At 40.7% G+C, this 20,882-nt stretch overlaps 1 protein-coding gene across 5 annotated transcripts in view; it reads right to left on the reverse strand.

Moving 5' to 3' along the window:
• Positions 1-18,881, reverse strand: part of MARF1 (meiosis regulator and mRNA stability factor 1) — a 39,152-nt gene extending 20,271 nt beyond the window's left edge. For 2 of the 5 annotated variants that reach the window (XM_072942667.1, XM_006212084.4), the window contains exons 1-13: positions 18,734-18,881; positions 14,851-15,052; positions 12,020-12,712; positions 11,078-11,252; positions 9,932-10,158; positions 8,772-8,889; positions 8,022-8,194; positions 6,116-6,544; positions 5,759-5,916; positions 5,513-5,671; positions 4,289-4,478; positions 3,392-3,570; positions 1,540-1,620 (exon numbers count right to left, since the gene is read on the reverse strand). In XM_072942667.1, coding sequence (XP_072798768.1) covers positions 1,540-1,620; positions 3,392-3,570; positions 4,289-4,478; positions 5,513-5,671; positions 5,759-5,916; positions 6,116-6,544; positions 8,022-8,194; positions 8,772-8,889; positions 9,932-10,158; positions 11,078-11,252; positions 12,020-12,712; positions 14,851-14,994 — 2,726 coding nt within the window. In that variant the 5' untranslated portion in view covers positions 14,995-15,052; positions 18,734-18,881. The remainder of the gene's footprint in view (positions 1-1,539; positions 1,621-3,391; positions 3,571-4,288; positions 4,479-5,512; positions 5,672-5,758; positions 5,917-6,115; positions 6,545-8,021; positions 8,195-8,771; positions 8,890-9,931; positions 10,159-11,077; positions 11,253-12,019; positions 12,713-14,850; positions 15,053-18,733) is intronic. The other 3 variants (XM_072942666.1, XM_006212085.4, XM_015245948.3) reach the window with 3 other exon arrangements.
• Positions 18,882-20,882: the final 2,001 nt, after the last annotated feature.

Genomic DNA, 20,882 nt, shown 5'->3' on the forward strand with positions numbered 1-20,882 from the left:
CCTGAAATGTCAGCTGCTCCAGTGGTCTTTCCCCAATGCCCAACCTAAATGCTCAGATCTCCCAAACTACCAACACCAGCCTCAAACCCTCCCCCAGCCCATGCTGCCCACTCCACGGATACATAGTCTCCTGTGTGCTCTCACTCAGTCCGGAGCTCTCTCATCTTCCCTATAATGGAAACAGTCGGTCGCTCAGAAGTTGCCTCGGCTGTTTCCCTGTCCAGTCTGCCATCCCCTTCCCTTTAGGATCTTCTCTTCAGGACTCTTTAGAGTCGGCCTGCAAGTCACCAGCAACCTCCTCCTCCACCCCAAACCTCACACCATTTCTTCAGGCCAACCCCACATTCCTGATAACACCCTTGCCTCTGGGTTCTCGCAGCTCCCTGTCCCGGGTGGCATTCCATCCAATTCCGCCCTTCTTTTGGTTTTCCTCCCTCTCCTCTGAGCTCAGCTACTCCCCGGTCTTTCAGGATCATCTTTAGGCAACTAACTGCCATATCTTAAGACCTTCTTTCCCGAGGGAGACTCCAAATGTGCAGAAGACCACTTGACCTCTCTATTCAGATATTCCAACAGCCCCCTAAAACTCATACGTCCAAAGCCAAGATCAAAAACTCTCTGTACCGCCTAAACAAGCTTTCTTTATTTCTCTATTTCCAGTTTACCCACATAACCTTCCCCCTCGTCACCCAGGACAAAAAACTCAGCATCAAACTGACCTCTACTTTTTACCTTGCCTGCTACGTAAAACTGGCTCCTGAGTCCTATTTCACTGACATCTAAAACTCCTATGGTGCCCAGCTCCTTCTGTTCCAGTAGCATCTGCTCAGAGCTGGGACTGGTGCACACACTCCCTCCCCTGTTTACTGACACACTGCCACCTGAAGAGCCCCCTGATGCACGGTTCCCAACACCGCACCTCTTCCCTCCCCTCTTTCCTCCAACACTTCAGTGGCTCCCAGAATCCAGAGATAATGGTCAAGCTCCTAGTTCTTTCCATCCTCTGTATCTTCAAAGCATTTTCTCCTTCCCATTGCTCCTTTTAAAGGACAGTTTTCTTTGTTCTATACAATAAATAGTAAGCATCTTTTCCCTTCCAGACATAACCTCCTCAAGGACAAGGGCTGTCTTCCTAGCTCTGCATCCTCCACTGAGCCTCTCATTCCACTAGTATTTGTTGAGTGCCTCCTGCGCGCTGCGTGTTGAAGACACGGTGTTAGGTCAGACCCTGTGCCTAACGTCCTGGAGCTTACAGTCTGGATGGTGCTCAAAGATGTTCACTCAATGAATAACAAAACAAATCAGTCGACCAGAAGAAAAAAAAAAAGTACAGCTCTGGTGACTGAGGTCTAAACTTGCTAAAAATGAACGAACTTTTAAAAATGAGTGTTAAAACTGGCATTTAAATCTGCCCACTGCTGTCTGTCTCATTTCCTCCGCTAGGCTGGAAGTTCCTCAAGAGTCACCACTGCAGTTTAATGCATGAAAGTCACCCGTCAGTACTGACTGGATCAATGGAAAAAAACAACTCTGACTTACTTTTTCTCATAGATATCTGTAAATTTAAAAAGAGGCAGACAACAGGCGGGAGCATCCTGAAGAATAGACATTGTTTCCGCACTGCAAGACAAAATTTTAATCAATTAGAGAACAGATGATTTCCTCTCCACTCCAAGTTATAGTTTATTTTATTATTTTTAAAATATTTTATTCATTATTGTATTATTTATTTATTTTACTTGGGGGTGGTAATCAGGTTTATTTATTTTTAGAGGAGGTACTGGGGATTAACCCAGGACCTCATGCATGCCAAGCACACGCTCTATCGCTTGAGCTATGCCCTCCCCCTTTCAAGTTATATTTTAAAAAGAGTTAATAAAACTGATTAACATAATGTGTATGCAAAATAAATGTACTCATGTTTATGTCAGAGTTGATCTCCCAGAAAAACTCAAAGAACAGGCTTCAGGCAATTAAAGACTATTCAGTCACATACTGAGATTTTCATCAGACTCAAGCATAAGGCTTTCTACACCTGTGTCTCACTCACTGAGACAAACACCTTATTTCAGAGCAAAAGGCAGAATAGCTTGAATGTCTCTTGCCACAGTGCAGTTTGTATCAGAGACACGGGAGAGGAATTCCCATAGTTGAAGATATTCAACTGAATACAAACTGTTAAAGAGTGATTTGAGCCATAGGATTATGGGTGATTTTTTTTATCCCCTTCTGTTTCTGAACTTTCCAAGTTTTCTTCAATGAGTATTCTTTTTATTCTAGGAAATGAAGACGTAACTTAAAATAATGGTGAAGTTTTGACTTGCGTACACCATAAAAAGATGACCACAGTAAGTTTAGTGAATATCCATCATCTCACATAGATACAAAATTAAAGAAAAATAAATTTTTTTCCTTGTGATAAAAACTCTCAGGATTTACTCTTAACTTTCACATACAACACACAGCAGTACTGATTATATTAATCATGTTATACATTATATTCTCAGTACTCATCTTACACCTGGAAGTTTATACCCTTTGACTACCTTCATCCAATTATTCCTTCCCTCACCCCCCACCTCTAGTAACCACAAATCTGATCTCTTTTTCCATGAGTTTTTTTGTTCATTTGTCTTTTTCAGGATAACTGACCTACAACACTATGGTAATTTCTGGTGCACAAATCAGTCTGTACACCTTGAACGTATACAGTGCTGTGTGCCAATTAAATCGCAATAAAATTGGAAAAAAAATTATAACAATAAAATAAAATAATGGTGAAGTACATTATTACAGATAAGATCTTTGAGAGTCCAAACATATTTAGGAGTGAGTTCTGTTTTACTAGTTCCCCTCAAGGCAGGGAGAGTCAAAGAAGAATCAAAGTATATTCTGAATAAAATCATCACTGAATTTCTAAGATAGATCTAGTTGCAATGTAGACTTATGGGGCTGGGTATCTGTTTGACATTAAGGATGTATCTGCAGGTTGAGAGCTTGAAGCTTTCTATACCTTATACCCCTTATAGACAAATCCATCCTTCACTAAGATTTCAGGCTTTCCAGGCTTATAAACTTTTATTGTAGAGGTCTACTATTTTTAGAACCTGTTCTGGAGATGTGGCATATTATTTTACTTCAAAGTGCCTGCCAAGTTTAAGCTTACTTCATCTTTGATTAATGACCTGAACAAGATGAAATATTCTAACCAGTTTATTCCTAACTTCTACCTTATTTCAAACTCTATTAATGGAGGATAAGCATTACTGCACATGTGATCATCAGAAGAGGACTGCAAATGGGATAAAATTTATTTTTATTTATTTCTAAAATTGTTTCTGGGCCAAAATATCATTTCCTGAAATAAGTAGCTTGTTTGTTTGTTCTTTACCTCAGTAAAGAGAGTGATTTATTAGCAGCTCCTGTGGCAAGAGAGACCAGGATCTTCTTGCTGCCAATTTTGTATCGGTGGAGGCTATTCACCGCGCTGATGGCTTCTTGTAAGTTTTCCATCTGAACAACAGCTTTGAGCTGATAATCTGTGTGGGGGCTGAGCTCAACACTTTTCACCTACAAGAGTAAAAAGGAAAACAGAATGCTTTGTCTACCCAGAACCCTGTTATCTCAAAACTGAATATGAATCATTAAGGAGCTGGTCTGTGGACTTTAGTGAGGCCACGGCGGAACTTGTATGAACTCTGCACTTCTGCCAACCAGAACCTAAGTGAGCTGGGATGGGTGACCTTCAGAGATGTGACACCACCCTGGCCTGCCCGGGTGCTCTGGCACACACAGCTCTCTGAGAACAGGCTCAGGGGCCAACACACGCAGGGAGTCTTTTGGGTCTTCTCCAGCCCCTGCAAAAACCTGGGGCAGAGCTGTTTTAAGAACCAGTAAAAGGTTCATTTTTAGCAAACTGCACCTAAAAACTGAATCAGATTTAGAAAGAGATTAACAAAAACAGATGACATTATTTTGAATCTTACTTCCATCTCTCAGTAGCCAGAGCTTACTAAAACCCATCCGTGTTTTATTTCCCAAAGCGCCACTTAAATCTCTCCCACGACCACTAGTGCTTCTCTGCCAGGCTTCTTGCTCTCTGGGGTTGTGTCCTAAAAACTGAACATGAAGCAACAGCACGAGTAGACCAGAGGAAAAAGGAAGGGGTTCAAGCTCGTTCAGCAATGCTTATATCCTGGCTGTGGATACGTGTACTGAATTAAGTGCCCTCAACTTGAAATGACAGCAAGGGGTTAAACAAAGGGAAGAACAAAAGTACAAAGGTTACCTTGCCATGCCTAGAAAATGCCTCCTGCATGAGCTGCTGCAGCTCCTTCCGGGATAACCTGTAGTCTATGTTGCTAATCTGGATGTCAGCACCATTTGCAAATGGGTCCGGGCAGTCGGCACTAATGCTTGAACTTGCAACATTGAAAGCAAGTGGGGATGCTCTGTTTAAAAGGTTTGGAGACATACTCCTGATTAAAAAAACATATATATTGAGGTTATTTTTAAAAACTATTATTCTACTTATTGTTTATATCATTTTGACTTCATTTGAAGCTATAAAAAAGCATCTTTCTACAATACAATTTGGTTTTCAAATGTGCTTTTATACATAGATTTAGACTCATTGTCAAAAGTACAATCTGCTGAACCCTATCAAAAACAAATACATTACTTAATATCAAATATTCTTTTATTGGATTCTTTAAAGCTGAAGGTGGAAATTACAGGCAGGCCTGATGAATTAGTTTTCCACTTAGGGCATTTATTCTTAGAAAATTAGCTTGTGATACCAGTAAGTCGTTTACCCCTCCCTACCGAAATGGCTCTGAAAAAGCTAGATATTCTTGCTCACATGTTACAATCCTTCTCCATAGAAGAAAAATTTTTGTATGAATTTGTAGATGTCATTTCACAGGTCCAAAGTCACTTAATATAATGAGTCTTCAACAACTCAGCAGAACAAATACAACGCTAGAAGGAGCTCATGGGATGCAACATGGCCTTATGGTTCCCTCTGTCTTGCAAGCTTCCAGAATTAATCCATGTGAGTTTAGAAAACTTAAGTAAGGTCGGAGTTATACAGATCATTACAGTGGTTTACAGAGACACTCATTTCTCAAACAGCTTCCTAGAACTACTCTATGAGTAAGAATAACCAATGTATGTCAGCTTGGGCTTCTTCCTCAACTCGCTGAAGAGATGAGGATATGGTAAGGACGTCTTACTGTGCCTCCTATCATTGGCCAAGGACTCCAGGACAGGCTTTTTCTCTCTGACCTCTGCTTACCAAGATTCTCACGTGGAGGAGAGAGAAATGGTGAGAAGCCCTGCCCTCAAACGTTAGCTATTGTGACCTGAGGAAAACAGGACTAGCGGAGGAGAGATGCAAGATTTCTCTTATTTTTATTATGCACCTCTGCACTGCTTGAGTTCTGTTAAACAAACATCGTTTCATAACCGCTTCTGTTGCACATAACCACTCCATGGATCGAGAACCACTTACCGAGAAGACCAAGACTGAGGCGTGAGCAGAGGATTGACTTGCCTTGACGCGATCAGCTTGCTAAAAGCAGATGGGTAACTCACTTGGAACATAGTCTCCTCTTTATCTTTCTTCTCTACAGGAGAGCTGGTAACACTGCGGGCACTGAGGTTCTCTCTTCTAATGGAGGGAAACGGTGAAGGGAAAAGGTCATTTGTTTTCCTTCACATTAAGATCAGCAACTAGGAGGGAGAATATTGCACCTACTTCAGATTGGTTTTGTAAACGGATTCTGCTGCCCCCGAGGTTTTAGGTGTGGGCGCGGGAGCACTTGAGTTTCTGTGAGGAGGTGCTACCGGCTTCGGGTGGCCTTGCTGGGGCTCACTGTTTCGAATGCCAGTCTTTGACTCCATGCGGCACAGCTCCTTAAAAGAGGTAAGAGCAAGGGAGTTTAACAGTTAAGTCCCCAAGATATGCTAGACCTTGTACAGGATACCACTTGGCTTTGAGTATCCTCAAAAATGGGAGGAAAGGACACACCAAAAGCGAATGAGCATATAAAACACAGAGACCAAGAAAGCAAACCTACCATAAACTTCAGAAAGCAAGAGGTATCACAATTACCTGTAAACTTTTAACATGGGTATTTTTGGTGGCAGATCCAGAATTTGCCTGCGACCCTTTTCCAGGTGCGGCTTTGGCACTGGAAGATGGTTCACTTGTATCTTTGATGAGGCACAATTTTGGATTCTTAAGTTTTTTGGGAGACTTCACTTTATCAGCAGTTGCATTCGAACTCTTTGTTTCACAGAGTTCTCTGCTTTTTGGAGTAAATGACACGATGATCCTATTACCAAAGACATCCTCGTTTTCCATTCGCTTTTGAGCCCGCGCTGCACTGTCCTGGTTTATGAAGCGGAGAATCGCGCTGCAGCCCGTGATGCTCAGCACTTTGCCACCACAATTATCGGACAGGCGTCTGAGCCTGTTGCTGATGCTCTTGCCATCTTTATTTGCTGGTAGGTTATACACATAGAGCAGGGTGTGGCACTGCTGGTACAGAGGAAAAGTGTTACAACAGGGTCACTCGAGGGCACACATTCAATTAAAAAATGAGAACAATGAGTGACCTCCATTTCGCTAATGACCTTGGAGGGGAGCTAACAGAGATTCCCATGGGAGAGGGTAAACATAATTTGACTGAAAAAAGACAGAAAACGAGAGATATATCTAAGATGACTGATTACCTTGATGAATGAGAGAAAAATCTGTGACAGGATTTTATGTTTTAAATAATCAGGTCTTTTTTTTAAAGTCATAAAAAATAAGGATCTCTACAGTGGGCAATCTCTTATCTAAAATGCTACATTTGACTTAAAGGCCTTTCAGGTTAAAAAAGTGACTGTCAAACAGAGGTGGAAGAGAGGAAATAAGCTATAGTCAACAGATTAAAAACATACTGAACACCAACAAAAGTGAATTAGGAGAGTAGTGCCAAACACCAGAGTAGGGCCTACGTATGTTACTCCTTGGGCAAGACTCTGGGATCCCCAACTGCAAACCATCCTTAGCATGTGTTTAATTTCAGGCCAGACTCTGGTGATGCTCGGTACAGAGGGTGCAGTGGGACTAGCAGAACAAGGGCCTGAATCTGGAGACCAAGGGCCAGCCTCGGCTCTGCCGCAATTGAGCTGTGTGATCTCCAATGGCTCACTTATTTTTTCTAAGTGCTGACTTCTTCCTCCCTAAAATGAGGACACTGGGAGAGATCATTCCTAAAGTGCTTCTTTAACTATGAAGTTACTAAAATATGTTAAAACTGCATGCATTCTTCTGGACCACCTACACCATAGCTCTTCTCCATTATTGCTATTATTACATATACATTCTCCAAATAGCTTCAACATAAGCTCAGTACTGCAGAATACATTCTTACCCTAAATCAAGACTCTCAGAAATGCTCATCCTGCTGGAAATCCTATCAAGTGGCTTAATAGGCTACAGATGTAGCAACCACTGCTCCTAATTGTGCCCACGCACAACAGGCACTGCAACCATAGAAAACAAACTCAGAGGCCTGCTGGAGCTTAAGGATCAAATGCCTAACAACCGTACAATTACTCTGCTTATTTCACTCCAACCATAACAGTATGTGCAAACCATCACCATATTCTCTTCCCTGAAAAACCTGGAAGCAAAAAGAGTAATAATTCGCATTCCATTACTTCTAGCCACCTGACACAAAACACTGCTAGCTTTGGAGTCACTGGCAAGTGGTTGTCAGTAAGGTAAATCTAAAAGTCAATTCTCCATACTCTGGAAAAAAAAAGCCACCAAAACTCATATATATCAATTCTCCATATATTTGTAAGAGAAGTACTGAAAGTTTCTAGGCCAATTTCAAAATCTGACCAGCCTATTACAAGGAACAGCCTCACCTAGGCTTGGAAACCTCCTATGAAGGGCTGTCTTCAGCCTTCATAATCTCACTTTGGAAAATGGCAAAAAAAAAGAACACAAATCCACTTACTGGCATTTTGAGCGGTAACCTGGGGGGCAGGTCGGAAATGAATTCTTCAAATCTGATCAGCTCATTAGCATGATGCAGCAGTGCTTCTGAGGCTTGGTTTTTATGGACCAAAATTATGTGGAAACCATGCCTGTGTCTCAGGTCACTAAGTTCCAATGCAAAATTGACATCAGCTGAAAGAAAAGGTACAGCCCACCCCCGGCCCCAAACATTAGAAACACTTGACAGAGACAGGCAACTCGACCGACACTGAGAAGAAAGGAATGGCTGGATTGTATTCAAAGCTGCTCCCCCCCCACCTCTTTTTAGAACAGGAGCACATTTCGTATCAGAAGGGTTAACATGGCAAGACAGTTTTACCATATACTTATATTGAACCCCAATACATGTTATTTCCAGTAGTAAAAGAGAGCAAATGTTAATATTCTGGGGAGCCTCAACTTTGAAAATCATTCATCTTAGATTTTTAAAAATTAGCAATACAGGGCCCAGGATTTTTTTAAAAATTGCATTTTCTTCAATAAACTTGGTTCCACAAGACTCCTTACTCAAGTTCCTAGGAGAAAAATACAGAAATCCATGTAGACCCATTTTTTTTTTTGACCTAGAACAGTTTTCAGAGATAAGCATAAATATGTCCTATGTATTTCAGCATCTTTGGGGGCAGATTTTACTTTACCAGTTTTTGGCTTCTATGACAATTCACACATAGTGAGCGTAGCTGAAATTAGCAGATGTTTCTACACTTACTTGACACAAGAACCACGGTGGCAGGAGCAGTGTGGGTATTTGCAAACCTTCGGAGGCTCTGGCGCAGCTTATCATCAGCAGCATTCTTTGCTGTAGCGTTGATGTGGGCAACGGTTACCTGCAGCAATTTATAACAAGGATGAATGAGAAAGAGCTGAGGTTAGAAAATCACTATGTGTTCTGCCCACATCTTAATAGACAGTTCTTGGGGAAACTCTTTTATTATTATTGCCACCTAGGAGGAAAAAAATTACAATCAAATCTCAATAATTTCAAATTTGGTTCTCCATACAAATTAACTGGATCCACTATTAACTCCCTACTTTTTGTGTCTAATCTGCTTTTGCACTTCATCCATCCCCCTTTCAGAAAATAAATAAAAAGAAGTGGAATTTGAAGTAGTTAAATTAGCTCTCACTAATAGCTTTTGCCAACAATCTGTGGGCAGCAGAGATTTGCTGTAAGATTAAGACGAGATCTGGGGCTGTATGTGATGTCCTTCATCTACGCCATACATCGTCTATGGCTCCTGCCAGCAGGTGGTGGAAGAGGCGAGGCCTCTGCCCCTAAGGGTGCTAAAATACATTTACTCCAGTTCAAACTATCAGGCTCATATTAAAATCTCCACAGCAAGGAAAAGTTTGTTTCAAGAGGTGCCTCAACTACATATAATACACAATAGGATTTATTAGTTTTTTTTAAGAAACATAAATACATAATTTTAGGCAGCAAAGAACTGGATTCTGATTTCAGCTGAAGAAGAGACTTTGGGATCAATCTGGATTTAAATTTAAGCTCATCTACTTACTGGCCATCTGATCTTTAAAAAGTTGCTTAAGCTCTTGGGGCCTTTCACATTTTTAAATTTCAAATAATAAATCCTTGTCCACAGAGCAGTTATGAAAATCAAAGGAAATGATACATATGTAACCACTACACCAGGCAAGCACTAGTCACACTTCAGTAGCCTTACTGAAAGTACAGACATGATTAAATAATTTCCAGTACTTTAGAAATAATTTTTTGCTTATTTTCTGCACTTGCAAACTTAGCAAAAATGTGTACTATTAAATAAATTTTGAATTGGAATTCTTTTAAAAAAAATCACAGGTGCTTATTCTATCAAAATAGATAAAAATTCTTTTTTTTTTTTTTTTTACCTGGCAGTTATTCAGCTCTTGAATAACTTCTTTGTTTTCTTTACTGATGTCACACACACAGATGAATTCTGCTTCTCTGTGGCCTTTAAAAAATTTCTCACGGATTCTCTGTACAACCGCAGTAGCTGAGCGGCCAGAGGGGACTGAGCAGTTTTCAATATCCCAAAACACTCCAATGGGGGGTAAGTTTTCTAGCACCTGTCCTGCTAGCGCAACTTCTGGTGACCCTTAAGAAATATGAAGACTTTCAATTACATAAGGTAAAAAAGAGGTAACATGTTAAAATAAAGATAATAGGTAGCTACCTATCATTCTTAGTGGCAGGAAAACGAAATTATTGATTGATGTTAAGTTTAAGGATACCAAGCCCCACTGGCTGACCCAGTAAGACAAACATCCCCAAGTTGCCAAAGTATCTCTAAGCAATCATTCCTATTCTTCAGGAGAGAACAAATCTAAAAGTCCAGTTACTTTAAGCCCACAATAAATCCATCACAAAGCACGAGCCATCCTCATGCGGGCCAGTTACGCCCCTCTGAACCCTAACATGTAGGTGAACGGACACTGTAGCTCTGGGGCCTGATCTTCACGCTCTGCCCACACTTGTCTACAACTCAGTGTGGGAGGACAATGAAGAGGAGACCGAGGGTGAAGTTGTTCCTGTCCTGATTTTAATGATTTTTAACACTGTATTAACATCTGATTCAAAATTTCAAAAAACGTTTTTAGAAGATAAGGTATCAACTACTTTTTAGAGAAATGATCTTAGATTTTCAAATACTGTTTTTCATCAGCCATTGCTAATCTTCCTAAATACTAAGCACTTCTAGGGAGCATAGAATCAACAAGCGTGATTGTGAACCCAAGCTGACCCCAAGTCCCTTCCAGCACTTACTTCTCCTAATATACCCCATTTTTTTCTATACAAAGCTTCTGATCTCAAACAGCCTCAGCCCAACATAGACGGCAAGGGACTTTTTGGTCTATAAGAATAAAAAGATTTGTACCAAGAGATGGAAATGGAGACTCACATACCCAGTAGCTTTAAAACCACAAGGAATCCTTTAAAGGCGATTAAATGCCGTGTTGGTATCAGATACTGAACACTATTTAAATATGCACATTTTATATGATACTGTCATTTACCAAATTTCGAAGCAGCTTTGCCTAGACTGGTCGCCAATAACAACGTGGTCTCCTTCCCTGTTCCTTTGGTTCCACAGCCATTACACAGAGGAATAGTAACAGGTGCAGTTTGAGTATTTGGAGGTGGTATATTTGGCCAGACTTTAGCAGCATCAATTATACTATTTCTTGCCGGCTGTTTTAAAATTTTTTTAAAAAGAGGAGGAGGTTTCAGACACATCAATTCAGAACCCAGAGTTACATACTACAACTGAAAATACATTTTCTAAGTGTTTCTCCTTTCCATCTGCTAACCTCTGGAAAATGTATTTTCAAATCACCTTTCCCAGAACTATCAGCTATCAATGCATAAACTCACTTCAAGAAGTGACTTGAAATGATGAGGGAAAACATTCAGATGATCAGATCTTTACATTCTGAGGTATGTGTCTGCTACAATGGAGACCTCAGACACACTTCACATAAAAGGAAGTGAAGTCTTCACTTGAACACTGTGTGACTGAGGCCAAGTTTCAAGTTCCCCAAATTACTACCAAAAAACAACATGCAGTTACCTATTATTACATGAATGGGTCCATGTATCAGGTGAGTGTTAGCTTTAAGAAACCACAATTACGTTCCGGCCTTTAAAGGCAAAACAGAACACGAGGCTTTGCCGAGCTAGGTTCACTTGTAGGAAACAGATTTATTACAAGAGACTCTAAAAGCATAAACTAGATGAATAATTAATTACTCTGTACTTTTTTGAATGGTCCCTCCCATTTCACCCTGTGCTTTTTTTCAAGACCAGAAGAAGTTATGCTGATGGGGAGAAAGCTACATCACAGGGAGTCTTCAACCCATGCAAAATAAAGATTTTTTTCAAGATATATTCACTTTATTTAAAAAAGTCATTCCTCAAACCTCAGCTGCACCCAACATAACAAATAAAAAGATACAAACCTTGTTTAGACAGTCTTCGCAGTAAAGTGAGCCCTTTAAACAAACCGGAGGTACCACATTTAGGTGCAAAGAGTTGGTGCATAAGTGAGGCGTTAGCTCCGACTGTGAAATGTGCTCTTCCAAGTGCCCGGGAGCCCCACTTGTGAAATCAGGACAGGGGAAATAGCCAGCGGAGGAGGTGCAGCCCTGGAGAGCCGGAAACTGATGCAGTTTGTGCACGTTACTATGACATGACTGGAAATGGAGCTTTCCACAACAGGGCAGGTGTTTGCAGGAAGAGAGATTACTTTCTAGACACATGCTGGGAAAGTCACTTGCGACGCCGGCCAAATTGTTCCTAGCTGAGGCATTCTGGAGTGAAGATGCAGACTGGAAAGCAAACCCTGACCCTACCTGACACGTGATTGTTCTGGTGCTTTGCGAGTCTAACAGTGCGCCCGGGGGAATCAAGCTACCAGTCCCTCCGCTACCACCACCACCACCACCACCGAGATGCATCGGTGAAGTGGAGGGTTCATTAGTGCAATGGGCACAGCAGCTTACTTTGGGGACAGTTGAAAGCTGTATTTTAGGTTGCTGAAGAGAATGGATATCTGGAAGTGGGACTGCTGGGAAAAGTTTAGAGCCAGCATGAAGGGGAGATGGTACATCCTTTAATTCCACAGCAACTTTCTTATTCTCCATGTAATCTTTCTGAGAAGAGAAAACCAGAACACAAGTTAATTTTTTGAGGCCAGTGACTTTTGGTTACTCACATCCCATTGCATTAAAAAATGGCAAGTGTTCAAACATATTTACATCACTCAATCATAACCACACAAAATGGAATGGCAGCTAAAACCAGGGGCACCCTTCAGAGGTCTATGGGAAGTGAACATCGAAACAGATGACTAAAATTAAGACTGTGTCCTTTCTGAACTTTAAGAGACCGCGGGAGGGGGTCTGTTTACATCCTCAGCAAGCCCGGTTAACCACCTGTGTCTCAGTGACTTCCTTTTGATAACTTCCCCTTGCCTCACAGGGTCTTCTGAAGACAAAACAGGTGGGATGAAAACGACAGTCACAACAGCATTCACTAGAGATGGCTTATAAGCAAAGTGCTTTAAGGAAAATATTTAATGGTTCTTGCAGTCAGACCATACGGAGTTTTAGTAAGGCCCTCCAGAGAAGATTTCAAACACTGTGGGTAAGATGAGACATCAGCCCACTTGGCCCATCTGTGAATAGGTCTTAAAAGTGTTGCTGATAACATTTAGCAAACCCTAGGGTATCATGACATAAAACTATAATGCTAAGTTATTTTGTAGCCAGTGGAAAGAACTAGAGTAATTAGAAAACTACCTGAAAAAAAGATACAAGAGAAATAGTTTGTCATATGCCTCCAAAATAGACACACAAGGCTACTGTGTTTATAAAGGTTATATAGCATGGCACTGGTGTCAGAGACCTGGGTTTGAATGTGATACTCAAGTTTCATGACTTTGGGTAAGTGACTTAACCTTTCCAGGCTTCAGTTTTATCATCTTTCAGTTGAACAACAGAATGTACCTCCTTCAGTTATTAGAAGGATAAAATGAGATAATGCGTCTTAAGCACTCAGCACAGTACCTGGCCACTGAAGGGGGATCTAACTAATCAATACTCTTTATTGGCTGAGTGCAGGCACTATAAAGATGAAGAAGACATCTTGATACAGTGATTGAGACACAGTTATCCCTTAGAGGATAGACAGGTCCATCTGACTGCTATGATTTCACTCCTTTTGCTATGATTCTACACTCACCTGGGAGGGAATGCTCATTTGGGAGAAATCTGGATTTTCAGTTAGGCTCTTCCTAAAAAGGTTAACAGCAATGGTCTGACCAGCCAATAAGTAGTGGTGTTCTGCCCTCTTGGTAATTATTACAGTTCGGGCTGAAAATTAATTCATTGGCTTTTGGATTTATATAGGTATTGCTCTATGGGCAGGGTTATTGTCAGCTGGTCTCCCTGAATAGACTCAATTATGGGTGCCACTGACAAAAATTGAGATTCTGGACCTATGAAGTTGACAGTGCAATTCTGCTTTGTGTGACTCTACGAGAGAAAGACTTGCCACCCCGGGAAGCACTACTTGAGCAGCTAACCCTAACTGTCCCTAAAGAAATATTTCTGAAAGAAATAACTATCCCAACTACTGACACCAAGAAACAAAGGTCACTGTATAATGAAAGCTTGGAGAAAATAAGGAATTCAATTAATTTTTTAAAAAGTCATTTTCTATACCCTTATATAAATAGTAACATCTCACTTAAATTCCAAGTATAACAGGAAAAAAAAAGGTGATAACATGACGCAGGAAATGAAATCAGAAAAAGCAAAATCACTATGAAAAGACAAAGGAAGAAGTTCTAGACATATTTTAAAAAATCAAGAGAAATCGTGAACAGAAAAAGATTATTAATACAATCCTAGCAATCTTCCCTTGATTTTTAAGATTCAAAACTCAGAAGGCTACAGTAAAATAAAATCTGTTTTGTACTTTCCTCCAATTTTACTCTACAGTGTGGACATGTCTTTGGAATCTGTGATTTTAATGAGAAACTAATCTTCCCTAAATTTTAACATCACATATGTAAAACATCTACTGTTATTCAGTGTGGAAGTACAGGAGTTAAAAAAGTATGCCCTCATTGAATCAGGAACTATAACAACGTGCTATAAGGAGTAATAGAAGAAGGAAGAGGGAAAACTTGGCATGGACTCCAGGGAGAGAGACTGCCCCAGACCAAATGATCTCTCATCTATTTGCCTAAGGAATTTTCTATGTCCTCAGTCTTGCATATAGTTACCGTTTGGGGACTAAGTGGCAACGTTTGCTCGGGACGAGAAAAGCAATTAGAGAATTTCCAAAGCCATGGCTTAGCATCATTATCTTGTTGAAGCCATCCAAGTGTTCTACTGCAGGAGTTCTCAGTTCCGTTTCCTTCCATCATACAGCCATACAAATTGGTTCAACATTCTTTCATCTTTCTTTTCTTTCATTCTTCCACCCTGTTAAGAATGAGATTTCAGTGTTACTTATCTGCATTAGACAAATTCTACCAATTAAATGTGAGACTATATTTTTGGTACAATAGTTTCCAACAAGTCAGATCTTAGGGAACAAAAGTGGAATGGCTATCAAAGCATATTACAGGTTACTAAAATTGGTAAACTTAGTTGACTATGCTTGGATTCTAACAATCTGACCTTTAAAAAATATCTATAATCTAATATATATAAAATAGATAAACAAGTTTATACTGTATAGCACAGGGAGCCATATTCAATATCTTGTAGCAACTTATGGTGAAGAAGAACATAAAAATGAATATATGTATGTTCCTATATGACTGAAGTATTCTGCTGTACACCAGAAATTGCCCCAAAATTGCAAACTGATTATACTTCAATAAAAAAAATAAAATATCAATAATCTTCTATCCATTCCTTACATTACATAGCTCTTCAAATAAAAATGAACTCTGGGTAAGTCCTGTTTCTTTTCTATAAACGGCCATGCTTGAGAGAAGTAACCAAATCTTGCACACTGCATATCCCTGATCCTTTTTGCCTCACTGGAGCCAACATCCTCTAGCCCGGAAAAGACTTTTTCTTTGGTTTTTCTTAATTCTTCTTGACTATCTCTCCCTAAAGACACCACGAGAGTTAAACAGTTAACAGAAGAGAGCATGTAATTTTAGTAAAAGAACAACAAGTCCTCATTATCAATTACGTAAGATTTTGAAATTAATTTCAGAGTGACTTATCCCACTGTGTCTTTGATATGAGCATGGAAAGTCCAAATTAAGTGACCTCTGTGGACTTTGAATATGATTCTGCTACAGAACAAATCGAACCACCTTTTTAGTTTACTTATTATGAAAGTGCAATCTGATATACCACCAAAAATCTAACAAAGAAATCTCAAGTCCCAGATGTGCTGTGTCTACTCCAGAGCAACAACACTCTTACATGTCTTAAGCAGTACAATAAAAGCAGATCAAATCAACAGCACCCTCTGGGCATGGAGGCAGTCAATGGTAAGGACAACTGAATCCCACTTTCAAGTGCTAGCCATAATACCCCAACCACTACCTACTCTTACCTGCAATGGCCACTTTAAGGTTATTAATCTGTCTTTCAGAAATTTCATCTGGGCATACAGAAAAGAATTTCTCTTAGCTATCTCCCTAATAAGATGCTCTTTTCAAGAGATTTTAACATCTGCATAGTGGGGTAAGGGGAGAGATGGTACTATAAGCACTCTATCTAAGATCTAGGAGAACTGATCACATAAAGCAGGGGTAGGCAAACTATGGCCTGCCAGCCAAAACCAGCCCACTGCTGCTTGTATTTAAATGGCTTGTGCACTAAGAATGTATTTTACATTTTTTAATTCTTGGGGGAAATCAAAAGAATATTTTGTGACAAAATTATATGAAATTCAAATTTTAGTGTCTATGAACACACTTATTTAAGTTCTGTCCATGGCTGTTTTTCCAATATAACTGCAGAATTGATTATTTGCAACAGAGACTATAAGGCCCACAGAGCCAGAAATACTCTTTGGCCCTATGTGGAAGGTACAAAATGTCATTAAGTTTCAGTTTCTTCCTCTGTCAAGTGTGCCTAATTTCTTCCCTGTGCACCTCACAGCATTACTAGGGGAAAAAAAAATTAGATAAAGGACCCCACCACCTGTTTGTCTTCATCACTGTATTGCTGTGCCAAGCAGAGCCTTCTACATAGAATATATTTTGTAAATATTTGCTGAATGAGAGAATAAATAAAGCAGCTACCTACAAAAGCAAGAGTTAATCTGGAGACAGAGATGGAGCTAACTGCCACAATGACAGTAAATTATGGTACTTGATTTTCCTATTAAATACAGATCTTATATTATCCACCAACAATCTCCTCTCTAGATCATAAAAATTTGTGATGTTCATGGTATATACAACTCAACATACTCTTTCAAGCCTCTTCAAGGACAATCATGAAAGGGAGCTAACAGGTCAAGTTAAATACAGTTTGCAAAGCATTTTTACTTAACATTTTATTTATTTCCTCACTCAGAAAATATTTACGTAATATCTACTATGTAACAAGCCTGTGCTTAGCACAAGGGATACAATGATGAAAACAAGACAATAAGATCCATTTATGTAACCTTTTTTTCCCACAGTAAATCTGTGGGAAAGACAAGGAAGCAATCAGCCATATTTTTACAGAGGAGGAAACAGAAGTTTAATAAAGTTGTTTAACTTGTCGAAGATCACTCAAGAAGAAAGAGGACATAACCAAGCTTGTCCACCTCTTCCCACTATACCAAGGTACCTTCAGTATGGTCCACAAAAGCAAAAGAAAGTACAAACGTATTAGTTTGTTAGTGGCCTGCACCCGGAAATTTTCCTAAATATTCCTAGGAATGACACACAGTAATTTAGGTAGCCAAAGCAAGTTGTTTGATTTGAGTGGGAGTGTCACTTCTGCCATTATGTCTCTGAGTCTTTGGGCAATTCAGATAATGGTTGAGAGCAAACTGTGACGTCAGACTGCCCTTGTATTAATCCCCTGTCCTCCTGCTTCCTATCTATGCAGCTTCAGACAAATCACAAGCTCTCTGAACCACAGATTCCATCTGCAAAATGGACCTGATAATAACAGTAGCACCTACACGGCTGTTTGGATTAAATGAGAAAATCGAACTAGAAAATTTAGCAGTGGCCTTCTATGAACATCAAACCTAGTCCTCAAACACACCACACGTCACCTTATCCCATTCCTGTTTTTGCTGTTGTTGCTGTTGCTGTTATTTTTGTAGCTCTTCTATCTAAAATTATCTTACTTGCCTGCTTTTTATTATCTGTCTCCCTTACAAATATAAACACCATGGTAGTACAGATCATGCTTTCTTACTCATTACTGTATCTCCTGCACCTAGTACATTGTCTGGCACATATCAACAATTGCTGAATGAAGAATTCAATAAATATGTAGGAAAACCGTTTTGGTTTCAATTTCCCTGTATGCAAAACAGAGTACCTGAGCTCAGAGATGATGTAAAGTCCAAAAGATTTAACTGGAAAACTCTAGGCAATAACAGAAAGGTGCCAGGGAAACTCTAAGGTGTATTACCGTGTCGCATTACAATTAGTGGGAGTGGCTCAAGCCCTAATGCAACTCAACTGACTCAAGCCCTGAAGCAATTCAACGCTATCGGTCAAGCCAGAGGCTACACCCTAGAGAGTGCTAAAAGCCAGAGGCTACACCCTAGGGAGTACTGACAGACCCAGGAGGATGCAAAACGCTCAAGAGGGTTGCAAAAACACCAGCCCTTTTCTTTCTCTCTTCAACTTCCAACTGTACACACTGCTCTAGAAAGGATGCTCTCCGCACCTGGAGGGCCTCATAGGGAGCAGGGAGACTAGAGTGGGCAGGGAGCCAAACACCTCCACAGGGTAGCAGCGGCGCTGCATTGACAGTCGTGAACAGACCTGAAGGCGAGACAACCCGAACCTTCAGTAGGGGCCTGACCAGTGAGCCCCAGTCGTACCCCTCTGACTAGCCAACCGCCCCCCCACCGCCGCCGGCAATAAACAGGAGGGGACACTCTCCCCCCCTCCAACTGTTGTCCCCAGAGCAGTGGGCGCGTCGGGGACTAGTCCCCAGCGCTGCCAGCAAACTCACCTCAACCACCAGCTCCACCTCCGCTCACATTCCGGCCCCGCCGCCTTCCCCCCGCCCCCCCAGGCCCTTTGTTTTGATTCCCGACTCCGCAGCTCCCGCCGCCGCCGCCAAGCGCACCCTTCACTTCCGCTTCCGCACCACCCCGCCCCTGTCGCAAAACCGACGCCCTTCTCTCCCCTGGCTCCGCCCCTTCCTCCGCCCTTCCCCCGCCGCCTCGTCCTCCCCGCGCGGGGCGTGCTGGGAACCCTGGGGGGGGCGGGGCCTCGCGGCCCTGCAGCCTCGTCAGGCTCAGTCCCCTCCCGATAAACCCCTAAATAGGGACCTTCCCGGGGGGCGACCCCGGCTTTTTTGGCGAAAACCCCCAGTTTAAGGAGGCTTTGCCCCTGACTTATACTTGTGGAGTGGAAAGGAACCTGAAAGCGGAGAATTAGGGAGCTTGTGGTGTAGAACCTGGGGAAAAAACCTGCGAACCGGGATTTGATTCCATTCAGCTCTTTCAGTCTTTTGAAGGAAGGCGATTTAAAAGGGATTTCGATGAAAAACCCGATCGTTTTCGCTTTTTTCCTCTCGCAGTCGCTCTTGTCACGTGATGATTCTACTTTATTAAAAAAAAATTAAATGACGCATATTTGCCACAGCATCCTTTATCTAGTGCAACCTAGTGGCGAGTGGAGAAAAAAATAATTGCCAACTGGGCTGCCCACGAGGTACTTCTGGCCCTTAGGGCTTCTCGCGAAGTGGCGATCCAGCTGGCAAAAATAAAGCGTGTACCAAGACTAGGCTGGGTTTTGTCACCAAGGATTAAGAGGTCCTCATGACTTCAGTAAGAAAACGAATTTTTGAAAGTCCTGGTCTAAAGCTTGTTACAAATGAATACAACTTTTCCAGTGACTGGTTGCGCGAGCAAAAAGGAGACTTAATAGCTGCAAAAGCCTTATGGAGCCAGTAACAGCTTGTGCTTTTGATGGCTAGATATGCCATGTTTGGGTTTTTTGTTTGGGGATTGTTTTGATTTTGGGTGTTTTTTTGTTTGTTTTTGTTTGTTTTTTCCTTAACAACCTTTACTTTTACTAGAAATTAAAAAAAGTTTTCAGTACGCACAACGAACATTTCTGAAACTGCCAGCTGCTCACTATTTCCTGGTGCAAATTCGGAGAAAAACAAAGCACATATTTAAATCTAGACGTAGTTATTTTGCCGTAGCTGAATGTTAGGTAAAAGTTTATTTTTGAAGTTTGCCAAGAAACAGGTTAACTGCAGACTGATAAGTAAGTAAAAATTACCAAAAGAGAACTTTTTTCCCCCAAAATCTGTAATGTGAAGCAACTTCATTAGGCAATCCACATTAAGTGGGGGAGATTTCAGGGGAAGCTAATACATCCTTGTAGACATACTTGTAGACATGTATGGTGGAGGGCAAGATCAGGCATGTACCTGAAGAATCCTTTGTGCTTGTATTCTATTTTCCAGAAGGGAGATGACAAGTACACACATCATGTGCCTGCTTAGGTATTTATTACTGCTGAGTAAATTAAATCTTCATTGTTTCTGTGTGTGGGTAGTATTCTCCAAGTGGGAATTAGAACAGATGAAAAGCAACCCTGTTTCTAGCATTCAGCTTTTTCCAGAGTACCAAAAAATATGCTTCTCTTTAAAGACGTTTGTCTCCCTTCTTTTAATTCTAGTTGAATGTCTCTAAACACAGACAGTATGAATTCCAAGTATAAAGAGGAAACAAAATAATTATGGACGTTTTATTGCTTTTTAAAAAGGTTTTAGAAATAGAGAGCAGACATATTCTGACATTGCCTGACATTCTTTCAAGTCCAGAGCTTTAGCTGGTGTCAGTAGGTAAAATGCAGCAAATAAAAACAAGTCAATCATACCAATTGGAAGATTAATGAAAAGTCTGAATTACAAATAGTTTTTAAAGTACGCATTTAAAAAAAATTATTTTCTATCGAGAACTAACCTAAGCAGAACACACCAGCCTTTGGAAGCAAACAATTACGCATCAAAATACAACTTGATACTTGTGAAAAGTGTTTTAACATTTTTCTTAAGACGTATTTTCTTAGGTATAGCCTCTGTTAATCTTATTTCTATTTCTTTGCCCTGCAAGCAATTACGCATCAAAATACAATTTGAT

The sequence above is a fragment of the Vicugna pacos genome, chromosome 18 (genome assembly GCF_048564905.1).
Source record: "Vicugna pacos chromosome 18, VicPac4, whole genome shotgun sequence".
NCBI lineage: Eukaryota > Metazoa > Chordata > Mammalia > Artiodactyla > Camelidae > Vicugna > Vicugna pacos.